The 26,676-nt window shown below is 42.3% G+C and overlaps 1 protein-coding gene across 7 annotated transcripts in view; it reads right to left on the bottom strand.

The window, feature by feature from the left end:
* The window catches only part of LOC140196877 (exocyst complex component 6B-like), an 877,039-nt gene that overhangs the window by 258,987 nt on the left and 591,376 nt on the right, over positions 1 to 26,676 (bottom strand). For all 7 annotated transcript variants that reach the window (XM_072256771.1, XM_072256773.1, XM_072256776.1 and 4 more), the window contains exons 16-18: positions 18,004 to 18,115; positions 7,751 to 7,885; positions 6,013 to 6,192 (exon numbers count right to left, since the gene is read on the bottom strand). In XM_072256771.1, coding sequence (XP_072112872.1) covers positions 6,013 to 6,192; positions 7,751 to 7,885; positions 18,004 to 18,115 — 427 coding nt within the window. The remainder of the gene's footprint in view (positions 1 to 6,012; positions 6,193 to 7,750; positions 7,886 to 18,003; positions 18,116 to 26,676) is intronic.

Here is a 26,676-nt window from a genome sequence, read left to right as displayed (position 1 = left end):
TAGTTGACACAAATGATGCAGTTCACTGTACATTTTGATGTGCATGTGACAAATAAAGCTAATCCTCATGAACCTAACCTTTATCTTTATTTTACCTCAACCATTTACATTCCTCCTTTCCAAACTTTATCCAATTCCCTTTCAGAAGAAGTAGAGATGGAGGCAAATACCTTTGGGACATTTAAGAGACTCTTAGACAATGAAAAAGAAAAATGGAGGGCGATGTAGGATGGAAGTTCTATGCTTCTCTCTGGTTAATAGAAGGGGCATAAATTTAAGGTGATTGGAGGAAAGTATAGGGGGATGTCGGAGGTAGGTTTTCTACACAGAGAGTGGTGGATGTGTGGAAATGCTACCAGTGGCGGCACTAGAGGCAGATACATTAGGTACATTTAAGGCACTATTAGATAAGGCATCCGTTAGTCTCGCAAGACCATGGATCTGCGCCTGAAAAGTCTTCAGTCTCCAGGGCGCAGGCCTGGGCAAGGTTGTATGGAAGACCAGCAGTTGCCCATGCTGCAAGTCTCCCCTCTCCACGACACCGATGTTGTCCAAGGGAAGGGCATGAGGACCCATACAGCTTGGCACCAGTGTCGTCGCAGAGCACTGTGTGATTAAGTGGCTTGCTCAAGGACACAACACGTTCCCTCGGCTGGGGCTCGAACTCACGACCTTCAGGTTGCTAGTCCAATTCCTTAACCACCTGGCCACGCGCCTATTAGATAGACACAAGGATAATGAACAAATGAAGGACTATATGGGAAGGAAGCGTTAGATCAATTTTAAAGTACTGTAAAAGTTTGGCACAGCATCATTTGGCTGAAGGGCCTGTAATGTGCTGCTCCATGCTCTATTTTCCTTTTGAAGCTATTCCTAGACTTCTTGAGGCAGAGAGATCTCATTCCCCTCAACTACCTTGAGATTGAGTCTTCTGGTTACTGATTTACCTTGCATGGGTGCAGATCCTATTTGTTGCATATAATCCTGACACCTCATGAGTAAAGACCAAGGTCCAGTGGTCTTGGTGGAGATGGTCAGTTCTCGATTAGACACAAAGATCTCGATGCTAGTGAACAGGGGTACAAGCAGAATGGCCTCCCCAGGCTGGGGAATCTCAGAGGTTTCCAAAGATTTGGCATGTCATCTAAAACTTTGACAAATTTCTATAGATGTGTGGTGGAGAGTATATTGACTGGTTGCATCACAGCCTGGTGTGGACACACCCATATCCTTGAATGGAAAATCCTTCAAAAAGTTGTGAATATTGCCCAGTTCATCACGGGTAAAGCCTTCCACACTATTGAATACATCTACATGGAGCACTGTCACAGGAAAGCTGTATCCATCATTATGGATCCCTCACCATCCAGGACATACATGCCCTCTTCTCATTGTTGTCATCAGGTAGAAGGTACAGGAGTCTCTGGACCCACAGCACAGGTTCAGGAACAGTTGTTACCCCTCAACCTGAAGTTATCTCCTCTGGTTTTTGATCCAGAGGAGATAACTTCACTCACCCTGTTTTTGAACTGTTCCCACAATCTATGGACTCACTTTCAAGGACTCTTCATCTCATGTTCTCGATATTTATTCCATATTTATTACTATTATTATTTATTTTTGTATTTGCACAGTTTGTTGTCTTTTGCACTCTGATTGTTGCCCATCCGGTTGGGGGTGATCTTTCATTCTGTTGTGTTTCTTGTACTTACACTGAACTTGGAATTCCTGCACAGCAGAAGATGTCACAATAGCCTGCTTATCCATCCTTCTGTTCTCCCAAATGCATGGTCGTATATACTGTGCAGAAGTCTTAGGGACCCTGGATTTTTTTTATATGGTTTCAGATGGTAATGCCACCACAGGTCCCTGATCTCAACATCATCAAGGCTGTTGCAAGTGAGACAGCCAAAGTGTGCATAAAAGCTGAGGCAAGTTCCCCAAGATGCTTGGAATAACCTAACAGCCGATTTTCTTATAAAGCTGCACAACAGTGTACCTAAGAGAATTGATGCAGTTTTAAAGATAAAGGGAAGTCACGCCAAATATTGATTTGATTTAACACACACAAAAATTGCTGGTGAACGCAGCAGGCCAGGCAGCATCTATAGGAAGAGATACAGTCGATGTTTCGGGCCGAGACCCTCCGTCAGTTAGTCCTCGTGTTATTGATTTGATTTAGTTTTGTTTTTACTGTTTACTGCTTGTAATAGTAAATTTTTTGAAACTTAGAAATTATCAATTCATTATTTTGAAAGCACCTTCATTTTAGAGTTTTTTTTTAACATTGCCTAAGACTTTTGCAGTGTTGTATGGGCTGCACGTAAGCTGGGGTTTGGTAAGTTGGGGAGGACCTGTATAAACGCCGCCACTTTCAGAATCAGAATCAGAATCAGGTTTACTATCACCGGCATGTGACGTGAAATTTGTTAACTTAGCAGCAGCAGTTCAATGCAATAAGTAATCTAGCAGAGAGAGAGAAAAAAATAAAATAAAACATAATAAATAAACAAGTAAATCAATTACGTATCGTGAATAAAAAATGTACAAAAGCAGAAAAACTGTATATTAAAAAAAGTGAGGTTGTGTCCAAAGCTTTAATGTCCATTTAGGAATTGGATGGCAGAGAGGAAGAAGCTGTTCCTGAATCACTGAGTGTGTGCCTTCAGGCTTCTGTACCTCCTACCTGATGGTAACAGTGAGAAAAGGGCATGTTCTTGGAGCTGAAGATCCTTAATAATGGACGCTGCCTTTCTGAAACACCGCTCCCTAAAGATATCCTGGGTACTTTGTAGACTAGTACCCAAGATAGAGCTGACTAGATTTACAACCTTCTGCAGCTTCTTTCGATCCTGTGCAGTAGCCCCTCCATACCAGACAGTGATGCAGCCTGTCAGAATGCTCTCCACGGTACAACTATAGAAGTTTTTGAGTGTGTTTGTTGACATGACAAAACTCCTCAGCCTCCTAATAAAGTATAGCCGCTAACTTGCCTTCTTCATGACTACACCAATATGTTGGAACCAGGTTAGATCCTCAGAGATCTTGATGCCCAGGAATTTGAAGCTGCTCACTCTCTCCACTTCTAATCCCTCTATGAGGATTGGTATGTGTTCCTTCATCTTACCCTTCCTGAAGTCCACAATCAGCTCTTTGGTCTTCCTGATGGTGAGTGCCAGGTTGTTGCTGTGGCAACACTCCACTAGTTGGCATATCTCACTCCTGTACGCCCTCTCGCCACCACCTGAGATTCTACCAACAATGGTTGTATCTTTCATAAGGGGAGCCTAACAGAGCAAGGACAAAGCTCCTCAAAGAGACCTACTAAGCCTGATCTGAACAAGAACTGAACCATGTCAGCATGCTTTAATGCATTGAGTTGCTGCCATACGATTGGCTGATTAGATATTTGCATTAATGAGCAGGTGTGCAGGTGTGCCTAATAAAGTGGCCACTGAATGCATAAACCTTGGTAGGAGCCGCATTGTCTGGAAAAGGGCAAGGTGGAGAATGGCACCAAGCGCCAGTGACCATATTACAACCCAGTAAACCACCGGGAGAGTCGTGCCACCATGATTTCATGCCTGCAACACCCAGAAGGCTGAAGTCACTAGGTGATAAATGGAACAGTTATTATTCTTTTACAAAGTTCAAAGTAAATTTATTATCAATGTATATATATGTCACCATATACAACCCTGAGATTCATTTTCTTGCGGGCATTCACAGAAATTACATAATAGAATAATAACCACAACAGAATCAGTGGAAGACAACACCAACTTGGGTTTTCAACCAGTCTGCAAAAGACAACAAACAGTGCAAACACAAAAAGAGAGAAATAATAATAATAAATTAATAAGTCTAACACACTGGTTAAGATTTTTACTGCTATGCTGTAGGTAGTTAATTTTAGCAGTTCTGAAAGAGCAGTTTGTTCTGCTTTCAGCCTGTTTGGGTCTAAGCTCAGATAAGAGGCTTTGTTGGTCGATTTAGGAATGTGGTGTTAGCCACTCAGGATGGTGGAATCGGGAGGAGGTTCTAGAGAAAATTGGTTGGATAGGTTGTGTGAGGGACACAGGTGTGGGTTGAGGTCCTTTTGGGGAGTTGGGCGAAGACTGGGGTGGGGGGGATGGCCGATGATGCTGTCCCTGTTGCACAAAGTGCTTTATGCAGATGAATGGCTTCAAGGAGGAAGGACCGATACTCCCATAGGGAAGCTCGTTTGTTTGAGGTAGATCATAAGTGACATTTGGAAGGTGGCGTATGCTTTCACGCAGACCAAGGGTCTCCTCCATGAGTTACAGACAGACGTCAAGATGAGCTGGAATTTATGTACACATTTGACAGTTTAATTATAATGGGCCCAATTTGTTTCTTTTCTTTTCCTAAATAGCTCTTTGGTTGAGTTAATGTTCATAAATATACTTCATAATTGTATTCAGCGTACAATCTGTTATTTCTTGCCAACAAGCAAGGGGGACAGCAAATTACACAGCAACCGGGGTTTGGGTGGGCGAGACACAGGCTTGGCAGGACCAAGGTTGCATACACCCTAGACGTATGGAGCCAGTGAAAGGTAGGTTCCTCACTGGGGAGTCCGGTGGCTGTTAGTGAGGGGCTAATGAGCAGCATTTCCTGAGACATCCAATAAAAAAGGGTTTCATAAGCAATAAATATCGAGAACATCAGATAAGTGAACATGAAAATGAGTCTATAGGTTGTGGGAGCATTTCAATGATGGGGCAGGTGAAGTTGAGTAAAGTTATCCCCTATGGTTCAAGAGCCTGATGGTTGAGGGGGAAGAACTGTTCCTGAACCTGGTGGAGTGGGTCCTGCGCTTCAGGATCAGTTATTCCCCCTCAACCACCAGGCTCTTGAACAAATGTGGACTTCACTCACCCCATGATCCAGGCCATGTCTCTTCTCACTGCTGCCGTCAAGAAGAAGGTAAAGGAGTCTTAGCTCCCACACCAGCAGGTTCAGGAGCAGTTATTACCCTTCAACCATCAGTCTCCTGAACTAGAGTGGACTTCACTCAGGCCACGCTCTCATCTCGCTATTGCCATCAGGAAGGAGGTACAGGAGCCTTAGTTCCCACACCTTTCAAACATCAGGCTCCTGAACTGGTGTGCACTTCACTCAGGCCATGCTCTCTTCTTGCTACTGGCATCAGGAAGGAGGTACAGGAGCCTTAGTTCCCACACCACCAAGTTCAGGAACAGTTATTACCCCTCTGGCTCCTAAACCAGAAGGGATACCTTAACTCATCTCAACTCTGAAATGATTCCAAAACCTGTGGTCTCACTTTCAAGGACTGCATAACTCATGTTCTCAATACTATTTATTTATTTGTTTATTATTATTATTGTTTTCGCACAATTTGTCTTCCTTTGCAGATTGGTTGTTTGTCCATATTTGTCTGTGTGTGGTTTTCTCAATGATACAATTGTGTTTCTTTGTACCTACTGTAAATGCCTGCAAGAAAATGAATCTCAGGGTTGTATATAGTGATGTATAGGTACTTTGATAATAAATTTACTTTAAAATTTGCACTTTGATTCCCACTGGCATTCAGCTTTCCACTGCTGAGCTATTACTGCAGGAATTATTCTGGGTACAATGATTACAGTTCAATGAGAAAAATGGCCATTTCCTCAACTAAAGATTGACAATAAATGTTACTGTTGACCACATCATGAGAGAAAAGAATAAAGCATTTTCATACAAAATAAATCTCCGCATGGATGGCCCCAAACCGGCTGTGAAAGGAGGGGGGGTTGGGTAGGTGGCCAGCAACCCCATCCTGTAAAAACACCAGAGCTACAGAAAGATCAACAGATGCTCCAAAGACCTCATTCCTGAGAGAGGAAAGATCTTTACCTCAAAATGTATGAAACCGCGTGATGAAAGTGGAGGCCACCTTCTATCAGGCAGCTGCTGTTGACGGTCAATGTCCCAGTAGGGATGATGGACTTAAGAAGAAGAATTTAAAAAAACGCTGGTACTCACAGGTAAGTGGGTGAACACAGCAAACGTACTCCGCAGGAAGGCAATGAGGTCAACTAAGTAATCGCTGGCATGTCCATTGGACTCTGATCTCATCCAGTCGTAGTCCGCCAGCTGGAGGAATTGGTCAATCTTCTGGTTAAGCTTGGTGTAGATCTCTTCCTCTGCAGCGTGCCGAGCATCCTGCACAGAAACAGATGTCCCCCGCATTCTGTTAATTTACTGCCAGCCACAAAACAGAGGGGGTCTGTACTCTCAAAGAGGAAACGCCAATAGCTCAAACATTTACCCTAGAATTCTCTGTCACAGCACGAAGTCATGGCTTCCTGTCCTTGGTAGAATAATCCAATCTCCCTCTCTGTACCCCTTTACTCCTCAGTCCCTATAAAATTCTCTTTTACAGTCATAGAGTTATACAGGCCCTTCAGCCCAGTTCATCCATGCTGACCAAGGTGTCATTAGACCATAACAGCATAAGACATAGGAGCATCGATCTACTCAACCATTCCATCACAGCTGATTTATTTTCCTTCTCAACCCCATTCTCCTCCCTTCTCCCTGACTAATCACAAACCCATCAACTCTTCTTTAAATATACCCAATGACTTGGCCTCAACAGCCGTCTACGCAATGAATTCCACAGATTCACCACCCTCTCGCTAAAGGAATTCCTCCTCATCTCTGTTCTAACTGGACGTCCCTCTATTCTAAGGCTTTGTCTTCTGATTCTAGTTTCCCCCAGTATGGGAAGCATCCTCTCCACATCCACTCTATCTAGATCTTTTTATATTCTATAGTTTTCAATAAGATACCTTTATTCTTCTAAACTCCAATGAATACAGGCCCAGAGCCATCAAATGCTCCTCATGGATTAACCTCTTCTTTCCCAGAATCATTCTCATGAACGTCCTCTCCCCAGTACATCTTTTTTTCCAGATAACGGGTGCAAAACTGCTCACAATGCCCCAACTGCAGTCTGACCGATGCCTTTTAAAGCTTCTGCATTACATCCTTGCTCTTATTTTCCGTCCTCTTGAGGACTTATATTCTTGCCATCCTGAGCTAGACCCAGCTGCCAGTCTTTCTCCCATACTTTTCCTATCCATGTACACTACCTGTCTAAATACCTCTTGAATGCCACAATTGAATCCATCTCTACAACTTCCTCTGGCAACTCGTTCCCTTTACCAACCAACCTAGATCAAGAAGGTGGCTTCTTGACTCCACATCTACCTCGTCATGGGCCTTATGTCTTACTGTCTGTCTGGTCAGCACTTTGCCTGTAAGTGTAGCACACTATTCTGCATTCTGATCTTGTTTCCCCTTGTACTACCTCAATGTACTGATGTAGTGAAATGATCTGTAAGACTGGCAGGCAATACAAAGTTTTTCACTGTATCTTGGTACATGTGGGAACCAAGATAGCATACACGATTTGAACGATGATATTACAGCTCGGGGCATCTGAGTTCAGAACTCAATTCCAGCGTCCCCTGTAAGGACTTTGTATGCCCTCTTCATGAATGCGTGGGTTTCCTTCTGGTTCTCCAGTTTCTCCCACATTCCGAAGATGTTCCGGTTAGTAGGTTAATTGGGCAATATAAATTGTCCAGTGATCAGGCTAGGATTATGTAGGTGGGTTGCTCGTGGGCTGGAAGGACTGTTATGTGCTCTACCGCTAAATAAAATAAACCAATTTACCAACTTCCTAACTTTTTCCAATATGAAGACTTACTGTTACCTTGAAGGTTGCTGTGCCATAGAGCTTGGTAGCATGAACAGTTTCTGGTGGTACGTTGGTGATGTTGGTGATGAATTCCTCCAGGAACTTGCAGGACCGCTCCAGGTGTGTCATGTTGATGATAATTTGTACGAGCTGCAAAGGGAAGACAAGAAAAAGCCTCATTAATAACTGGATGAAGCCACCGAGAGTCCTGAGCAAATAATCAGAATCTTCATACTTCCGTAGAAGTTTGCAAAGATTCGGTAAGACATCTAAAACTTTGACAAACTTTGATAGATGTGTGGTGGAGAGTGTACTGACTGGCTGCATCACAGCTTTGCATGGAAATACCAATGCCCTTGAATAGGAGAGCCTACAAAAAGGGTGTGGATATGGCCCAGTCCATCACAGGTAAAGTCCTCCCTCCCCACTGAGCACACCTAAATGGAGCGTTGTTGCAACATCCATCATCAGGGAGCCCCACCACCAAGGACATGCTATCTTCTCGCTGCTGCCATCAGGAAGAAAGTACAGGAGACTCAGGATGCACACCACCAGATTCTGGAACAAGCATTACTCTTCAACCATCAGGTTCTTGAATCAAAAAAGAAAACTTCACTTGCCACATCACTGAACTGTTCCCACAACTTGTGAACTCACTCTCAAGGACTCTTCATTTCATGTTCCCGATGTTTATTTCTTATTATTGTTATTTCTTCGTTTTTTTTGTTTTGTATTTGCACAATTTATTGTCTTTTGCACACTGATTGTCTGCCCTGTTGGGTGTAGTCTTCCATTCATTCTATTATGTTTATTGGATTGACTGCGTATTCCAAGAAAATGAATCTTTATTACATATGGTAACATATATGTACTTCGATAATAAATTTACTTTGAGCTTTGAACTTAATCCGAATTGTAGTCACCTCCAGAGGCTTGTATTTCCTACTCACCCTTAAAAATCAGTGTTAGGACCCTCTGCTTCAATTGTCCTTCAGCAAAAGGGTATTTGGGTGTAACACTAGCATAGCGGTTAGCACAATGCTATTACAGTTTGGGACATTCTGGAGTTTGAGGTTCAATTCCAGTGCTGTTCTGTAAGGAGTCTCTGTACGTCCTCCCCGTGGAAAGTGTGGGTTTTCGCTGGGTGCTCCACTTTCTCTCACAGTCCAAAGATGTACCGATTAGGTTAATTGGTCATTGTACGTTGTCCTGTGATTAGGTTAGGGTTAATCAGGGTTGTGAGGTTGCTGGGATGGTCTAGCTCAAAGGGCCTACACTGCACTATTGCTGAAATAAACATAAAATTTAAAAAAGGGAATATTCTGAGCTCTATCAGTCCTCATGGTCATGAAACCACAGACTGTTCCATCACTCATCTCCACCCAGAGGGAGTAATCATTCCCTATAAGTATCCTCCATTACTTCAAAGGAATGCTTTTAAAATTCCCTCTTCACCTTCTCTGCTTTGGGATCTCAGATTTCCAGATCTGTAGTCTCCCCTTTGAGTGAATCAATGCCCTTTGGTTTCTGAGTCCTTAAAACTGAAAGAAAATTAACTATAGCCCTGGGGTAAATTGCTCTCTGGTACACGAACTTCTCTAAAGAGTGGTATTGGAATTGGTTTATTATTGTCACATGTACCAAGATACAGTAAAAGCTTGTCTAGCGTACAGATCAAATCATTACGCAGTGCACTGAGCTAGAACAAGGTAAAACAATAACAATGCGGAATAAAGGGTAAAAGTTACTGAAAAAGTGTAGCGCACGTAAATGAAAAAGTGCAAGATCCTTACGAGGTCGATTGTGAAGTCAAGAGTTCAACTCTTCTGCAGGTTAACTTTGTGGGACAGGAAGACAAGTGCAATGTAAGCATTCATTTCAACCAGAATATAAAAGAAACAATATAATACTGCAGCTTTATAAGGTATTGGATGCATGACATCTGCAAATCTGAAAATCCAGGGACAAGGACTGGAGGCCTGGAGATCCGGAATGTTAGTGTGGATTCCTTTCATGGAGAATGTCTATGTGTGACTTTGTTCAATGTGTGGAGGCGGATGCACGGGCAGCCACCACACGGTCTTTGACAGATCGGGGATCAGGGTCCAGTGACATGGAACGTAAGATGATTGGGGACACTTCACTACTGCAGCCTTCCTCCACCTTCACTGCCATTGGGATGTGTCGGCATTTTCCGCCAAGTCCATAATTGAAGTCTTGGGCAGATCACTCTTTGTCTGGAACCACCCCTTTGACCTTATCACCATGGGTGATCTACCAGGAGCTAAAGCACCCGATGGCACTCCACTCAGGAGCTCACAAGCCCCTCCACCATGACAGGGTGACGATCCTTGGAGAAGAGACAAGAGTACTGACCACAATAGATCCAAGATTGCTGAAGAGGTACAGTATTTTGCAAAGAATCTTACAGGTTAGTATACAAAAACCCGACAGATGGAGAACGATATGGAGAAATGCAAGATTATCCTCTTATTTTTGTAGGAAAAACAGAATATTTTTAAAAGGTGGGAGAGTGTGAAATGTTGGAACTTAGACGGAACTGAATGTGCTTGTGAAGGAGCAAAAATTGAACATACAGTTAGAGCAAGCATTTAGAAAAGTAAGTTTTTCATGTGATCTTCACTGCAAAATGCTTGCTATGTTAGAGACACTGCAATTATAAACATCCTTAGTGAGTTATACATTCCCTCTACCACTGTTCCCTCAAAGCTGCGCGGGTGCGTGGCCGCTCAGTAACTGAAATGCTCCCACGCACGTAGACTTTATTGCTGTGTAGCAGGAGTTTTCTTTTATACAATGTTAATATAATTGTGAAATTATGTTAATAACATTTTGAAATTATGCAAATATAACTTTGAAATCTGTTAATCTAATTGTGAAATACATAATGAATTATGTGTTAATGACTATAATCCATAAATTTTCTAAATATACATACCACATTTACTTTGAAACATTTTAGAGCTTCAACGTATTCAGATCGTCAGTGTTTCAAGTTACAACACTATTACAAATTGTAACAGTGTTGGTAGCTCATTGTTAATAAACCACCAGCCCACTGAACACCGGTGCCAACTAAGTTTAAAAGATTATGCAACATGAAAGATTTTCTTTGCTGTGGTGTATTTCATTATACTTTTCAACTAATAAGTAAAATCGAACGTATGTGATTTTCAATTTTTAATCAAAACATTCATAGTATATATTACAAAAGAAAATATAAAGTGCCGCGCAGCTGCAAAATCCTCCAGTTGGTTTCCTTCCAATGATGCAGCCTGACCCACTGACTTCTTCCTGCAGCTCTTTTTATTTTTGCTCCAAATTCCAGCATTTTGTTTCTTGTTTCTCGAGATCCTCAACATCTGGACCTTGCCATCTTCTCACAGCAACCATCGGGCAGGAGGTACAGAACCCTGAAGTCCCACAGCACCAGGGTCAAGAACAGTTTAAAGAAAATTTATTATCAAAGTACACATATGTTACTTTATACAACTCGCAGGCATTCACAGTGGAACAAAGAAATACAATAGAATCAATGAAAACTACAAAGACTGACAAACAACCAATGTGCTAATGAACACACAATATACAAATACAACAAACAAATAATTAAGAAGTAAATAAATAAATATAGAAGACATGAATTATGGAGTTCTTGAAAGTGAGCCTGTAGGTTGTGTTCAGAGATCGGTTCAGCGTTCAGGTTAATGAAATTATCCACAGTGGTTCAAGAGCCTGATGATTGAAGGGTAATAACTGTTCCTGATGGTGTGGGACCAAAGGCTCTTTACCTCCTGAGCAATGGTAGTAGTGAGAAGGGAGAATGACCTGGATGGTGGGGGTCCTTGATCATGGATGCTGCTTTCTTGTAGATGTGTTGATCTAGATCTCCCAATTCCTGACCTCTTCACCAATGCGGAGTCTATACGTTATGGAATCAGTTTAGTGTTGAGGTGAGTGAAGTTATCCACACTGGTTCAGGAGCCTGATGTTTGATGGTAATAACTGTTCCTGATCCTGGTGGTGTGGGAAGAACTACATCCCTTCAACCATTTGACTCTTGAACCACTGGCAAAACATTAATCACTACAATTGAGCAACACTGAGTTTTTAATCACTAAAATGACTTCGTGTTTGCTCTTATTGTGCTGTTTATTGAAAAACTGTGAATAGTTGAAATGATTGGGAGGCTCGGGTGGGCTGCTTGTTTGCCAAGCCGGGAGATGAGGTGGGAGGAGAAGATGGCGGCGCGCCTGCGTGTGCGCAGCCCTCCGGTGAAAAGTGATATTGTATCTGTTAAATAGGGGCCGTGGACAATTCTGATTTGATGGAGAATGGACGTGAAAGCACAGAGGAACATCTGGAGAAATTTCTGAAACGCCCATCCTCTGCTGTCGTTACTGTGTGGTCGGGAATCTTTTGGAGGGTAGGCCTCAAAATCCCCGGCCTTGCCTGCTTTTGGCGACTGAGAAGGAGGTCGAATCGCTCGGACAGAGATAGCGCTCAGTACTCGGTGTCGGAGAGCTGATCAGAGGCTCGAAGTTTTCGGATGACTCAGATTCGGATTGTGGTCGGCATGGCAGGGAGAGTTTTTCTTCCTTCTCCCGTCTGTGTGAGATGTGGGACATTTGAGAAACTTTGAACTTTACTGTGCTCATGGACTTTTTCATCAAGTTATGGCATTGTTGCACTGTTGTAACTATATGTTATAATTATGTGGTTTTGTCAGCTTTTTCAGTCTTGGTCTGTCCTGTGTTTCTGTGATATCACACCGGAGGAAATATTGTATCATTTCTTAATGCACGTATTACTAAATGACAATAAAAGAGGACTACATGTCTTCATAATCTAAATGTTTCATCACCAGTCAAAGTGACATCATCATTGCACGATTGAGTGTTGGTTCTGCCAAGTGCTCACACTTATATTGGTCCGACTCGTAGTTCTGATTGATTGGCTGTCGCACTGGCTGTTATCCTCCACTGGGTCCTGGCTAACTGGATAACCGAGAGATCTCCACTGGCCCGTATCAGTGGGTATCGGTTGTTGTAAGCTCTAGTTCCTCAGCTGTCCGCAATCCTGCAAATGCATAGGTTCATATATTGCTCCCATTTCAATAAGCTTGTTAATAGAGTCTTCTGTTGAGAACTAAGCTTCTGAGATTTCTCTTGATTTCTTCTTTCCTGCTTCTGCTGGAATTTTGTAGTTTCCCAGATGAACTTGTGGCCTTCTTGATCTTCATGTACTGAGATAAGCGACAGAGGATCGTGTCTTAAGGCTAGTTGATGTTCATGTAGTCTCGTGGATAGTTTTCTCCCTGTCTCCTCCACTCCTGAGGCAGTCTCCACACTGGATTTGGTAAATTACACTTGTTTAATTTATCTTTTTTTGTAAATGCTGCTTATCTGATGCTATGTGCTAGTAGTGCTACTGTAAGCATGTTTTTCATTGCACCTATGCACACATACTGTATATACTTGTGCATATGACAATAAACTCAACTGTGACTTGATGTTGAACACTGTGAACTGTTTCCATCTCATTATCCAACCAAAGGATGACTTACTTTTTGAGGAAATGCATCAAAAGCTTGCTATACCAATTTCTGGGTGACAGGGGAAGATTAAGTATTCCTCAGTGAATAAAAGAAATCAGAAGAAATCTCACTGAAATACATTAAAAATTTTCCTAAAGCATGACATAATTTTGAGAGGGAACCTATCTGTGACATGGAGAGAAAGGGGGAGTCTAGGACCAGAGGACACAGCCTCAGGATAGAGGAATGTCCAACTAGATCAGAGATGTGGAGGAATTCCTTTCGCCAGAGGGTGGTGAATCTGTGAAATTCATTTCCACAGACGGCTGTAGAGGCCAGTTTATTGGGTATATTTAAAGCAGAGGTTGATAGATTCTCATTTGGTAAGGATATCATAGGTTACGGTGAGAAGGCAAGAGAATGGGGTTGAGAGGGATAATAAATTATCTATGATCAAGTGGTGGAGCAAACTCGGTGTGGGAAATCGCCTAATTCTGTTCCTATGCTTTATGGTCTTTTTGTGGTTGGGCCTTCAATGATCCACTTACAGTGCATTTCATTACCTCAACAATTATAATAGTTTGAGCCTGAAAATTGTTGTTTCCAGCAAGAAGCTTTTTCAAATCCAGTTGCCAACATGGCAGCAGTTGAGGTAACTCTCTCATTCGATGGACAGCAGTCTGCTGAACTATAGTCTCCTTTCCGGGAAGTTTCTGCTTTCAAAATAAATCACTGAGCCCATCTACACGGAGCGCTGTCACGGAAAGCAGCATCCGTTATCAAGGAAGCCCACCACCCAGGCCAGGCTCTCTTCTCAATGCTGTCATTAGGAAGGTGGTACAGGAGCTTCAGGACCCACACCACCAAGTTCAAGAACAGTTATTATCCCTCAACTATCAGGCTCTAGAGCCAGTAAGGATAACTTCACTTGCCCCATTATTGAACTGTTTCCACTACCAATGGACTCACTTTCAAGGACTCTTCATCCCATGTTCTCGATATCTATTACATATTTATTTATTATTATTGTTTCTTCTTTGTGCATTGTCTTCTGCACTCTGGTTGAACTCCCTGGTTGGGGGATCTTTCATTGATCCTGTTATAGTTATTATTCTAAAGATTTGTTGAATGTGTCCATAAGAAAATGAATCTCAGAGTTGTATTTATGGTGACATGTATGTTCTTTGATAATACATTGACTTTGAATTTAAAAGGCAGTTGGACAGGTACATGGATTGGAAAGATTTCAAGGGACATGGCCCAACACAGGCAAATGGGACGAGCTTGGTTAGCATGGACCAGCAGGGCTAAACGGGCCTATTTCTGTGCTGTGTGACTATGTGTTATCCCTAGAGAACTTCTGAGCAATTTGGAGTGGAAATTAAAAACATTTTTTCATTTGTATTTACATTCAGTGACCACTTGATGAGGTACATCTGCTCGTTAGTGTAAATATCTAATAAGGCAATCATGTGGTCAAGAGGTTCAGTTGCTGTTCAGACCAAACATCAGAATAAGGAAGAAATGTGATCTAAGTGACTGTGACCATGGAATGGTTGTTGGTGTTAGATGGGGAGGTTTGAGTATCTCAGAAACTGCTGATCTCCTGGGATTTTAATGCACAATAGTCTCCGGAGTTTACAGAGAATGGTGTGATAAACAAAAAACATCCAGTGGAGCAGCAGCTCTGTGAGCAAAAATGCCTTGTTAATGAGAGAGGTCAGAGGAGAATGGTCAGACTGGTTCAAGCTGACAGGAAGACGACAGTAGCTCAAGTAACCACACATCACAGCAGTGGTGTGCAGAAGAGCATCTCTGAATGCTTAACATGTCGGACCTTGAAGTACAGCAGCAGAAGACCAGACCGCTTTCCACTCCTGTAGCTAATAAAGTGGCTACTAAGCATATGTTTTAATGGAAATAGTAACAATGCGTTAAACTCATCAGAAGTCATAACTAAGTGAACAGAAGTGACAACAATGTCGTGAAATTGCTAATTGGGCTCCATGTGGTAAAATAAAAAGACTCTAATTTTGACTCTGCAGCTGAGAGTTGTGCTGTATAAACACGCACCTTGAAACACCAGGGAACACGTTGATGTAGAGGGAAAGGACTGCGCTCTGCTCCCAGCCGAGGTCAGCTGTGGTCACTGAGTGGTAGCCCCCGCACTTCTGCCCCTCTCTGCAGACACAAGCAGGCAACCTAGGCCGACATTCCAGTGACACAATGAGGCAGAGGCACAGCACTGAGACAAGCCTTAGTCCATGTTGACTGTCAAGTAGTTATACGTGGCACATCAGTGTCGCAGTTAGTGAAACGCTTTACAGCGCCAGCAATTAGGGTTTAATTCCCATCACTGTCTATAAGGAGTTTCTACGTTCTACTTGTGACCAGGTGCTCTGGTTTCCTCTCACAGTCTAAAGACGTACGGGTAGCATGCTGTGGATAAGCAATGCTGGCACCAGAAGCCTGGCGATGCTTGCGGGCTGCCCTCAGCGCATCCTCGGACTGTGCTGGTCATTGACACAAATGACTCTAGCTCTGTTCTCACTGGAGCAGAGGTTACTAATGCTAACCTGTACATATTTGGAATGTGGGAGGAAACCAGAGCACCTGGAGGAAATGCACATGGTCACGCGGAAACTGTACAAACGCCTTACAGACAGTGGTGGGAATGAACCCTGATCGTTGATTGTTGGTGCTGTAAAGTGTCCCGGTGACCACAATGGTACTGAACTGCCGTAAGACATGATAACTTTCTACCCTGAGACAGAATTTACTCTGCAATGACCTGAAACGTAACGCCACAGGGAACACTCAATAGATGTATTCAGACCAGTACAGGCTGACGCAACTTGTTTCCTTCAATAGTAGGATCAAAGATCAATTTATTTGCTATATACTGTACATTTACATGTATTAGGAATTTGCTGTGGTGTGTTGGCACGACATGCAACAAAAAACATTCAATATTATTCAACATTATTAGAACATAAAACATAAAGCATTAAAGCACAATACAGGCTCTTAGACCCATGATGTTGTGCCAACCTTTTAATATATTCTAAGATCAATCTACTACTTCCGTTAATTTCTTAATCATTGATGTGCCTATCTAAGAATTTCTTAAATGCCCCTAACATATCTGCCTCTACCACTGGCAGGGTGTTCCATGCACCCACCACTCTTTGTATAATGAACTTCCCCCCATTCAGCTGAAAATGATGTCCCCTTACATTAGCCATTTCCGCCCTACGTGAAGGTCTCTGGCTGACCACTCTCGATCTGTGTCCCTTATCATTTGTTGATTTGCTTCAACCCATTCGTCAGCCACCTCCCTGTAACCTATAATCCTTTACCACTCAATCTATGCCTCCTATCATTTTATACCCCTCTATCAAGTCACCTCTCATCCTCCATTGCTCCAAAGAGAAAAGCCCTAGCTCAAACCCACCACAACTTCGTAAGATATGCTTTTTAGCATTAATATATTACCAGCCTTGGGTCAAAAATATTACATATGTTAGCTAATGAGACCATAGGATTATAGAACATTGGAGCAGAATTAGGTGATTTTGGCCCTTTGAGTCTGTGCCACCATTTCATCATGGCTGTTCTATTTCTCCCTCAGCCCCAATCTCCTGCCTCCTTCATGTAACCCCCGAGGAAGGTTCCACTGCTAATGTAATGGTCTTTCTGTAGAAGCATTGCTAATGTAATGGATTTTCTGTAGCAGCAGTGTTTGAGTAATGGCTGGAGATAACGGGGTCTTTGGAATGTGCGCCGCCCAACAAAGGGAGTGTCTTTTCTTGTTGTGTGCCTGAGACCGAGGTGATCTGGGTCTTCTGTTCGGCAGAAGATGGGGAGAGAAGATGTCTAAAAGGAGAGGTCGTAGACACCAGAAAGGAGTGGACTTGGAGTGGGCTGGGAGTCGATGAAGCCCAGGGAAATCGATGGAGGACCAGCGGAAGGGAAACCGTGAGCTCCAACTTGTGCACATTAGACTGTTTCATTAAAATGGGCCCTTTTCTTTTTGTTTTACTTTACTAGCCCTTTAGTCAAATTAAGAATTATAAAGCTAAATCATTTAATTGCATATGGACTGCTGTCTGTTATTTCGTGGTACTGAATTGTAACAGGGTAACACATCACGCAGTACGCACACAAACAGGAGGCTTTGCACCTCAATCTCATACGTTTGGTAGGGCCAGAGATTGTCTTCCCTAGGCTTTACACAGCCGACAGAACCGGAGGGTTACATTCACATTTCCCTTCACCCCTGACTAATCAAGAATCTATCAACCTCTACCTTAAGTATACCCATTGACTTGGCCTCCACAGCCACCTGTGGCAATGAATTCCACAGATTCACAACTTTCTGGCTGAAGAAATCCCTCCTCTTCTCCATTCTAGACGGATGTCCCTCTATTTTGAGGCTGTGCCCTCTGGTCCTAAAGCCCCCCATGATAGGAAACATCCACTCTATTGAGGCCTTTCAACATTCCATAAGTTTCACTGAGATCCCCCCCGCCCCCATTCTTCTGAATTCTAGTGAGTATAGGCCCAGAGCTGTCAAAGATTGTGAGTAAATTTGGCTGGAGTACCTGGGCACAGAGATAGGTTGGAATGGTCTCTATTGGTGTTTTAATCACTATGATGCTCTACCTACCTGTTAAATCCAGACAATGAAGGGGAGTGCAGGAAGACTCACCTCAGTAAGACCCACATGTTGTTTCTTGATGACATTTTGTAAACAGTTGCTTAGAGTCCTGGTCATCAGGAGATTGGTAGATTTTCGGATCATGTCGTCTACTTCTGTTGAGCTAAGAAAAAAAAATTCTCTTTTAAGTCATTCCGTACATGCGTCACTCCCAGATTATGGCTGTGTCCATTAAGATGCGGTTAACTTTGAGAAACTGAGGACATTCCTTTCCCTGCACGTGATGTCAGCACCAAAAGTTTCCATTTCAGGAAAAATACTGAATCACTTCTACACTGTCCAGTCGATGCCAGCCCGGAAATTCCAAACCTCCTTAACCACACCTATGGGGTTGACATTGGAGCAGAATTAGGCCATACAGTCCATTGAATCCACTCCACCATTCCATCATGGCTGATTTATTATCGCTGTCAACCCCATTCTCCTGCCTTTTCCCTGTAATCTTTATCATCCTTACTAATCAAAAACCTATCAAACTTTGCTTTAAATATACCCAATGATATACCCCACTGCCACCTGTAGCAATGAATTCCACAGAATTCCACCAGTTTCTGGCTGAAAAAATTCCTCCTCATCTCTGTTCTAAAGAAAAGTTCTGCACCTGGTGCCTCTTACTGTGCCAGCTGTGGATTGGCATCATGCTCACTTTGTGTGAATGTTATGTTAACGTTTGTGGGGCAAGGATTGAAGTGGAGAAAGAAACAATCTGGAAAGGCAAATACAGTGAGTACAAGCAGATGAAGCAGTTATGACTTATGTTCCTTTACGTTTGAGGGCATGCCTCAAGAAGGCAACATCCATTGTGAAGGACCCGCACTATTCAGGACACGTCCTCTTCTCTTTGCAAACATCAGAGAGGAGATATAGAAACCTGACATGTTCAAAGTTCAAAGTAAATGTATTACCAAAGTACATATAGTCACCATACACTCCCTTGAGATTCATTTTCTTGCAGGCATTCATAGGAAAACAATAGGAAAACAAAGAAGTACAGCAGAATCCACACAAAGACTGGCAAACAACCAATGTGTAAGAGATTAAATGTGTTTTGTAAACACTTCTTCCCCTCCGCCATGATCCTTCTGAACAGTCCGTGAACCCAAGAACACCACCTCACAATTTTGCCCTCTTTTTGCACGACTTAGTTATTTTTTATATTTCTGATTTTTGTAACTTACCATTTTTTAAAGTACTGCACTGTACTGCAGCCACATAAAACAAATTTCACAGAGATACCCACAAGCCCTGAGACACCGGGCTAGGTCATTTGATTCCAAACAATTGGTTTATTGATCATTACAGAATGTCTCTCTGGTGCTTCCTGCTCCCTCCCCTCTCCTTTCCCCTTTTCCCAACCGTGATTCCCCTCTCCCTGCCTCTTTCCGACTCTCAGTCCACAGCAGAGACCCAGATCAGAATCAGGTTTATCATCACTCACATTTGTCATGGAATTTGTTTTTTTTTGTGGTAGCAGTACAGTGCAATACATAAAATTACAACAGAAATGTGCAAAAGTCTTAGGCACCCTAGCTATATATATGCACCTAAGTCCTTTGCACAGTACTGTATGTCGGTGATAATAATCCTCATTCTGATTCTGCATTCTTTCATTTTCTTGTACTACCTCAATGCATTGTTGTGATGAACTGATCTGTATGCAAAACAAAGATTTTCATTGTACCTCAGAGCATGTGACCATAATAAACCAAGAAACCATATAATAGTCCTGCTGGTAAGTCTGAGCCCACTGATAGCACCACTGTTCATTTAAAATTGGCTACCTGATCTTAGGTCAGTGAAAAGCTTAGAGGGGTGCTGACAAGACTTTTTAAGATGGTCTCAGTGTTGACACACACACAAAATACTGGAAGAACTCAGCAGGTCAGGCAACATCTGCGAAGGCAAATAAACAGTCCATATTTCAGGCTGAGACCCTTCATCGGGATCCCAAAATGTTGACTTGTTTATTCCTCTCCATGGATGCTACCTGATCTATTGAGCTCCCCCAACATTTGGTGTGTGCTGCTCTGGATTTCCAGCATCTGCAGAATCTCTTGTGCTTGGCATTGAAAGACTTGATTTACGTGGATGGACTGGAGATGCTGTGTTCCCTAAAGCTTTTCCAGAGAAGTGATAGGATGGAAACGTTTAAACTTTTGAGGGGCCCAGACAGAAGAAAACATGCTTTTATTAGTTGTAAAAACACGAGACAGAGATTTAAACAATGGAAAAAGAGACAGTGGTGAAAAAAAGAAAAAAAGTCTTCAGGCATTAAACAACACACACAAAATGCTGGAGGAACTCAGCAGGTCAGGCAGCATCTATGGAGAGAAATAAACAGTCAGCGTTTTGGGCCAAAACCTTTCATCAGGACTAGAAAGGAAGGAGGAAGAAGCCAGAATGTGAAAATGGGGGGGAGGGGGAACGAGGGGAATTTTGTGTTCAGGCGTTAAGACAGTGCTTGTAAGGGAGGAGGAGGAAGATTCAAATGAGGCTACTAAAGAACTTGATAACTACCTGAAGGGGAAAGAAAGGTTTTGTTGCAAGGAATGGATTAATCAAACAAAATATTGGCACAGATTCCAGAGAAGGAATGCCTTTCTTCTGCACTATTGTTCTAAGAACTGCTTTTAAGCCTTTCAGGTTCAGAGAGGGAGAATGTGAAGGTATGCTTCAACATTCCTTCCATTAATTATATGTTCTCTCACATCTTATGTTGTCAAGTTTTAAACCGCATTTCTCACCCCGGACATTCTCTCGTCAACCCCCTCCCATTGGGCAGGGGATACACAAGTCTGATAGCACATACCATCAGGCTCAAGGGCAGCTTCTGAATGTTTCCTTAGAATGATAAATTGGACTCTTGACCTCACAATTTACATCGACATGGCCCTTGCACATTATTGCCCGCACTTTCTTTGTAAATCTAACAGCTTATTCTGCATTTTGTTATTATTTTCCCTTGTACTATACCTCAATGTACTGTTGTATTGAAATGATCCGTATGGATGGTATGCAAGACAAATTTTTCAGTGTGCCTCAGTATATCAGACCATAAGACATAGAATTAGGCCATTTGGCTTATACAGTCTGCTCTGCCATTCCATCATGAAGATTTATTAACCTTCTCAACCCTATTTTCCTTCCCCCCCATAATCTTTGATACCCTTACTATGAACCTATCAAACTCCAGTTTAAATATACCAAATGACTTGGCCTCCACAGCCTTCGGTAGCAATAAATTGCACAGATTCACCACCCTCTGGCCAAAGGAAATCCTCCTCATCTCTGTTCCAGGAGAACCTCCTTGTATTCTGAGGCTGTGCCCTCTAGTCCTGGACTCCCCACCATAGGAAACATCCTCTCCACACCCACTCTACCTAGGCCTTTCAATATTCGATGGGTTTCAATGAGATCCCCCTCATTTTTTTTGTATGACAGTAATAAATCAATTTATCTTATGCACATTGAGTATCCCTTTTCCAAAACATTTGGGGCCAGAAGTGGTTTGGATTTTGGATGTTTTTGGATTTGGGAATATGAGATAAACATCACCATCATTTCAAACTCTGAATTTATGTGCTACTGGTAAGCAGACTTTGCCTTACACTTGTTCACTACAAATATGTACTTCAAATAAAAAATTATGACAACCATTAATATAATGAAAATATAATGTGTGCAGCATAACAAAAGCAGCAGAGCGGCACCTGGAGAATATCTGAAACATCTGTTGAACAACAACAAACAATGGCCAGTTTTCAGTCTCCACCTATGATGCTGGGTTTACATTGAAAAGTTACAGTACTTTTTAACTTTTTTTTAGATTTTATGTAAGGTATAAAAACAATCAGCATTTTAATTTTGCTCTGGTGTTAGATTTTCATCAGTGACACTTTAAAAATTTAATACCATTATATAAGATATAAAAACAATCAGCATTGTAGATTTGTTCTGGCACCAGGTTTTCGTAATCAGCAGAAGCTTTAAAAATTTAATGCCGTGCCTTTTTTTAAATTACTGCATCCATCCTGCTGAATATTCACAATTACCTTCAATTTTCAGTTTGCTGTGATACAGTAGCTTTTTGCTTGTTTCGTGATCAGCATAATGTCAAGCGACATATGTTCACTCCGACGCTAATGAATCCGCTCTGTCAATACACCCTCAAGATCTTCATTTTTCATTTGATGCAGTGTTTTTGTATTTTTCATTAACTTCTGTTCATTACATATATGAAGTCACTTCTCAGAACTGTCTGTGCTGCACAGAGACCTCTGCACAAGGGTCTTCAACCTGAAATGTTCCCTTCGGCTTCCTTCTCACAGATACTGCCTGACCTACTGACTACTTCCAAATTATGCCTTTTGTTTGATACTTCCAATAAAATATGACCTCATGTGTCAAGAAACTACAGAGTCACAGATTTGTAGATCACGGATATGGGCTCGTCCGCCCACCACATACATGTCACTCTTTCTGTCCACCTACACCAATCCCATTTACTTGCACTAAGTCTGTATTCTGCTGAACTGTGCTTATTCAAATGTCTGTCTAAATATGTCTCCTACAAGTACCAATTGTATCTGATTTCACCACCTTCTCTGACAGTGCGTTCCAGATATCAATCACTCCCTGTGTGTAAAAAAAATTACCTCTGAAATTCCCTTTGTATCTCTTTCGACTCACCTTAAGCCTTTGTCTTCTGTTTTAATCTTTTTTTCAGTTTAGAGATACAGCATGGTAACAGGCCCTTCTGGCCCAAACAGCCAGTGCTCTCAATTTTACTTGCTTTTATTAGATGCATGTTCTTGGGGCCTAGTGAGCCACACCACCCAGCAACCCACTGATTTAACCCCGTAACCTATCGACCTATCAACCTTCACTTTAAATATAGCCTTGGCCTCCATAGCTTTCACACTGTAATAGCATTACACTAACTGCTATGCTGCTGTACCACCCTGCTATGACCTAACTAGGGGAAATAGATTCATTCTACTTCACCCACGCATCTTATACTTTTATGTACCTCCATCAGGAGATTCTTATGCATCCTTCACACTAGGGAAAACAAGCCCACCGTATCCAATCACTCCCAATATCTAAAGTCTTCCAATCCAGACACCATCCTGGAGAATCTCTTCTCCATCTCTATCACATGGCAACCAGAACTGCACACAATACAAGTCAAATCTAGTGTGTTATAAAGGCTCGGCACAGCAGCGTAGCCTCAGTGTAGCACTTTACAATGTCAGTGATCAGAAGGTTGGGGTTCAATTCCCGTCACTGTACAGAGTTTGTACATCTACCACAAGGGTCTCCCCTAGGCACTCTGTCTCCCTCCCACATTCCAAAGATGTATAGATAGGTTTAGTAAGTTGTGGGCATGCTATGTTGACACTGGAAGCGTGGTGATTCTTGCAGGCTGCCCCAGAACAATTCTCACTGACTTGATTTGATGCAAAACGATGCATGTCACTATATGTTTTGATGTACATGTGACAAATAAAGCTAATCTCATTTTCTTTCTTTTCCCTTCTCACTATCCCATTTGTCCCTATCTCACTACCCTACTCCTCACTCCTTCAACCCTCCTCCTTCTCTCTCTGCCCTCCTCTCGCCCCTCCTTCCTCCCTTTCCTTCCCAGCAGCAAACTGGAGTAACATGTTCAATTGAATATTTCATTTGAAAGACTACCCCAATTAGAACAATGTTACTTTTAGTGCAGTCTACTCAGTGTCCCCTTTATTAGGTACACCTGTATACCTCATTAATGCAAATATCTAATCAGCCAATCATGTGGCAGAAACTCAATGCGTAAAAGCAAGCAGGCATGGTCAAGAGGTTCATTTGTTTTTCAGACCAAACATCAGAATGGGGAAGAAATGTGATCTAAGTGGGTTTGACTGTGGAGTGGTTGTTGGTGACAGACAGGGTGGTTTGAATATCTCAGAAAATGCTGATCTCCTGGGGTTTTCATGCACAACAGTCTCTAGAGTTTACAGGGAATGGTGTGATAAGCAAAAAAGAAAAATCCAGTGAGTGAGAGTTCTGTGGGCAAAAATGCCTTGTTAATGGGGGGGGGGGGTCAAAGGAGAATGGCCGGACTGGTTCAAGCTGACAGGAAGGGTGACACTAACTCAGACAACCATGTGTTACAACAGTGGTGTAGAAAAAAGCATCCCTAAACACATAACATGTTGAACCTTGAAGTGGATGGGCTACAGCAGGAGAACACGAAAGTGCAGAAAAACGCTCAGTGGCTTCTTCAGTAGGTACATCCTATACCTAATAAACTGGCCACTGAGTGTATTGAGTATTGTAAAGAATTAACATTTTTAATATTTAACACAGATGGCTAAAGTTTCTCTGGTGTACTACATTGTGGGAAAGGAATTGGGCTGCTCTGCATTCCTACTTGAAATAAAGTTCTCAATGGAATCAGTTATTGATAAAAAGGGCACTCTCTAAGACCTGGTTATTTACTAATCAGTGGATGCAGGAAACCCCTGTGATTTACCATAAAGGAATCCTTGTACCATTGGTTAGGCCCCTTGCAGTGTCTTAGATTCTCTGAGCGTTAAAGCAAGCTTCTCATTATAAAACCAGATAATACAATTTAAATAAGTAAGCCACTGAGATAATGACTCTAATTAAGGCATAACAGAAATAAATAAGAAGGGATGGCTTGTAAGACGGCCTAGACAGGTCTCTCAAGTTGACCTTTACATCAGTGATGGAAAAACCCGCAGTTAACATTTTAGTGGGAAAGTACTCTTTGAAATTCTCTCCAGAGTCCATGAGGTAAAGGCAAATTACTGCTGTTTCAAGATTCAAGATTGTTTAATGTCATTTCTCTACACAAATTATTCACAAACACAAGAAAATCTACTGATGCTGGAAATCCAAAGCAACACACACACACAGTGTCTCAGCAGGTCAGGCAGCTTCAATGGAAAAGAACGGTTGACGTTTTGGGCTAAGACCCTTCTTCAGGATTACAACTTATTCCCAACAAGTGTCAGGCTCTTGAACCAGACGGTATAACTTCACTCAACTTCACTCACCAAACTGATTTCTGTTTATTGCTTTTTTATTACTATTATTAATTTTTTCTTCTTGTCTTTTGTACATTGGTTGTTTGCTTTTGTTGTGTGCGGCCTTTCACTGATTATATTGTGTTTCTTTGTATTCATTGTGAATGCCAGCAAGAAAATGAATTTTAGAGTTGTACATGGTTACTCCAAATGCAGCACAAAAATTACCATAAGATAAAGAACATAGTAATAAGAAAACACAATAAATATAACTAGATTGATTGTATGTCCATAAAGTGACACTAGGTACCTGAATGTCTACATAAGGTGTTCGGGTGGGAGTAGGGGGGGTGGGTTAGTGGGTGGAGGTGTTGATCAGCCTCACTGAAAGTAACTGTTTTTGAGTCTGGTGGTCCTGGCGTGGATGCTGTGTAGCCTCTTCCCTGATGGGAGTGGGCCAAGCAGTTCATGAACAGGGTGGGTGGGATACTTCATGATATTGCTGGCCTTTTTCTGGCACCTTGATGGCAGGTAGACTGGTGCCAACGATACGTTTGGCTGTTTTGTCTACCTGTTAAGCTCGAGAGGGCTGAGGGTTTAGATCAGTGACAGAAAACCCCGCAGTTAGCATTTCTGTGGCACAAGACTCTGAAATTCTCTCCGAGTCCATAATGTGAAGGGAATTTACTGCTGTGGGTCTCGTTGCTGAGTTCAGCCATTGTATGGAGTGAGGCGCTGCTCTCTGATTCTGTCCCTGTCTGGAGTGTTTGGGTATCTCACCAATTCAGCTTGGTGTGCTCAGATTTCACAGACTTTCCTTAATGGATTCTCAAGCTGATAAGATCTAATCAGGTGGCGACTAGAAGCAGACACTCCCCCTCCCTATGCCTTGACTGGTTACATTATGTGAATGCTAGTCCGCACTCCTGAGGTGTCAACCACAGGTATGTTGAAGGGTAAGATGTTTGTTTAAGCTCCTCAGTTCACTATTCAGCTAAAGCCCTCCCCATCATTGAACACATCTACACAGAGCGCTGTCGCAGGAAAGCAGAATCCATCATCAAGGAACCCCACCATCCACACCATACTCTCTTCTTGCTGCTGCCATTGAGAGACAGGTACAGGAACTTCAGATCCCACACCATGTGATTGCACTGACCACTATGCTATACTGTTTAGCCCCTTTTAAGGCTAAAGTCAGATGTATCAGTATTACAATGGAGTAAAGGGAATTACAGAGGTATGAGATGGGAAACGGCCAAAACTGATTGCAAGGGAACACTTGCAGGGATGATGGCAGAGCAACAATGGCTGGAGTTACAGGGAGCAATTCGGAAGGCACAGGGTAGATACATCCTAAAGAAGACGTATTCTAAAGGCAGGATGACACAACCATGGTTGGCAAGAGAACTCAAAGACAGCATAAAAGCCAAAGAGAGGGCATATAATAAAGCAAACCAATAGAAGGCAACTGAAAAAATCATAAAGAAGGGAAAGATGGAATACGAAGGTAAGCTAGCCAATAATATCAGAGGATACCAAAAGTTTCTTCAGATATATAAACTGTGAAAGAGAGGTGACAGTAGATATTGGACCACTGGAATATGATGCTGGAGAGGTAGTAACG

Source organism: Mobula birostris, chromosome 4 (genome assembly GCF_030028105.1).
Source record: "Mobula birostris isolate sMobBir1 chromosome 4, sMobBir1.hap1, whole genome shotgun sequence".
NCBI classification, from domain to species: Eukaryota; Metazoa; Chordata; class Chondrichthyes; order Myliobatiformes; family Myliobatidae; genus Mobula; species Mobula birostris.
This window is presented reverse-complemented; position numbering and strand designations above follow the sequence as displayed.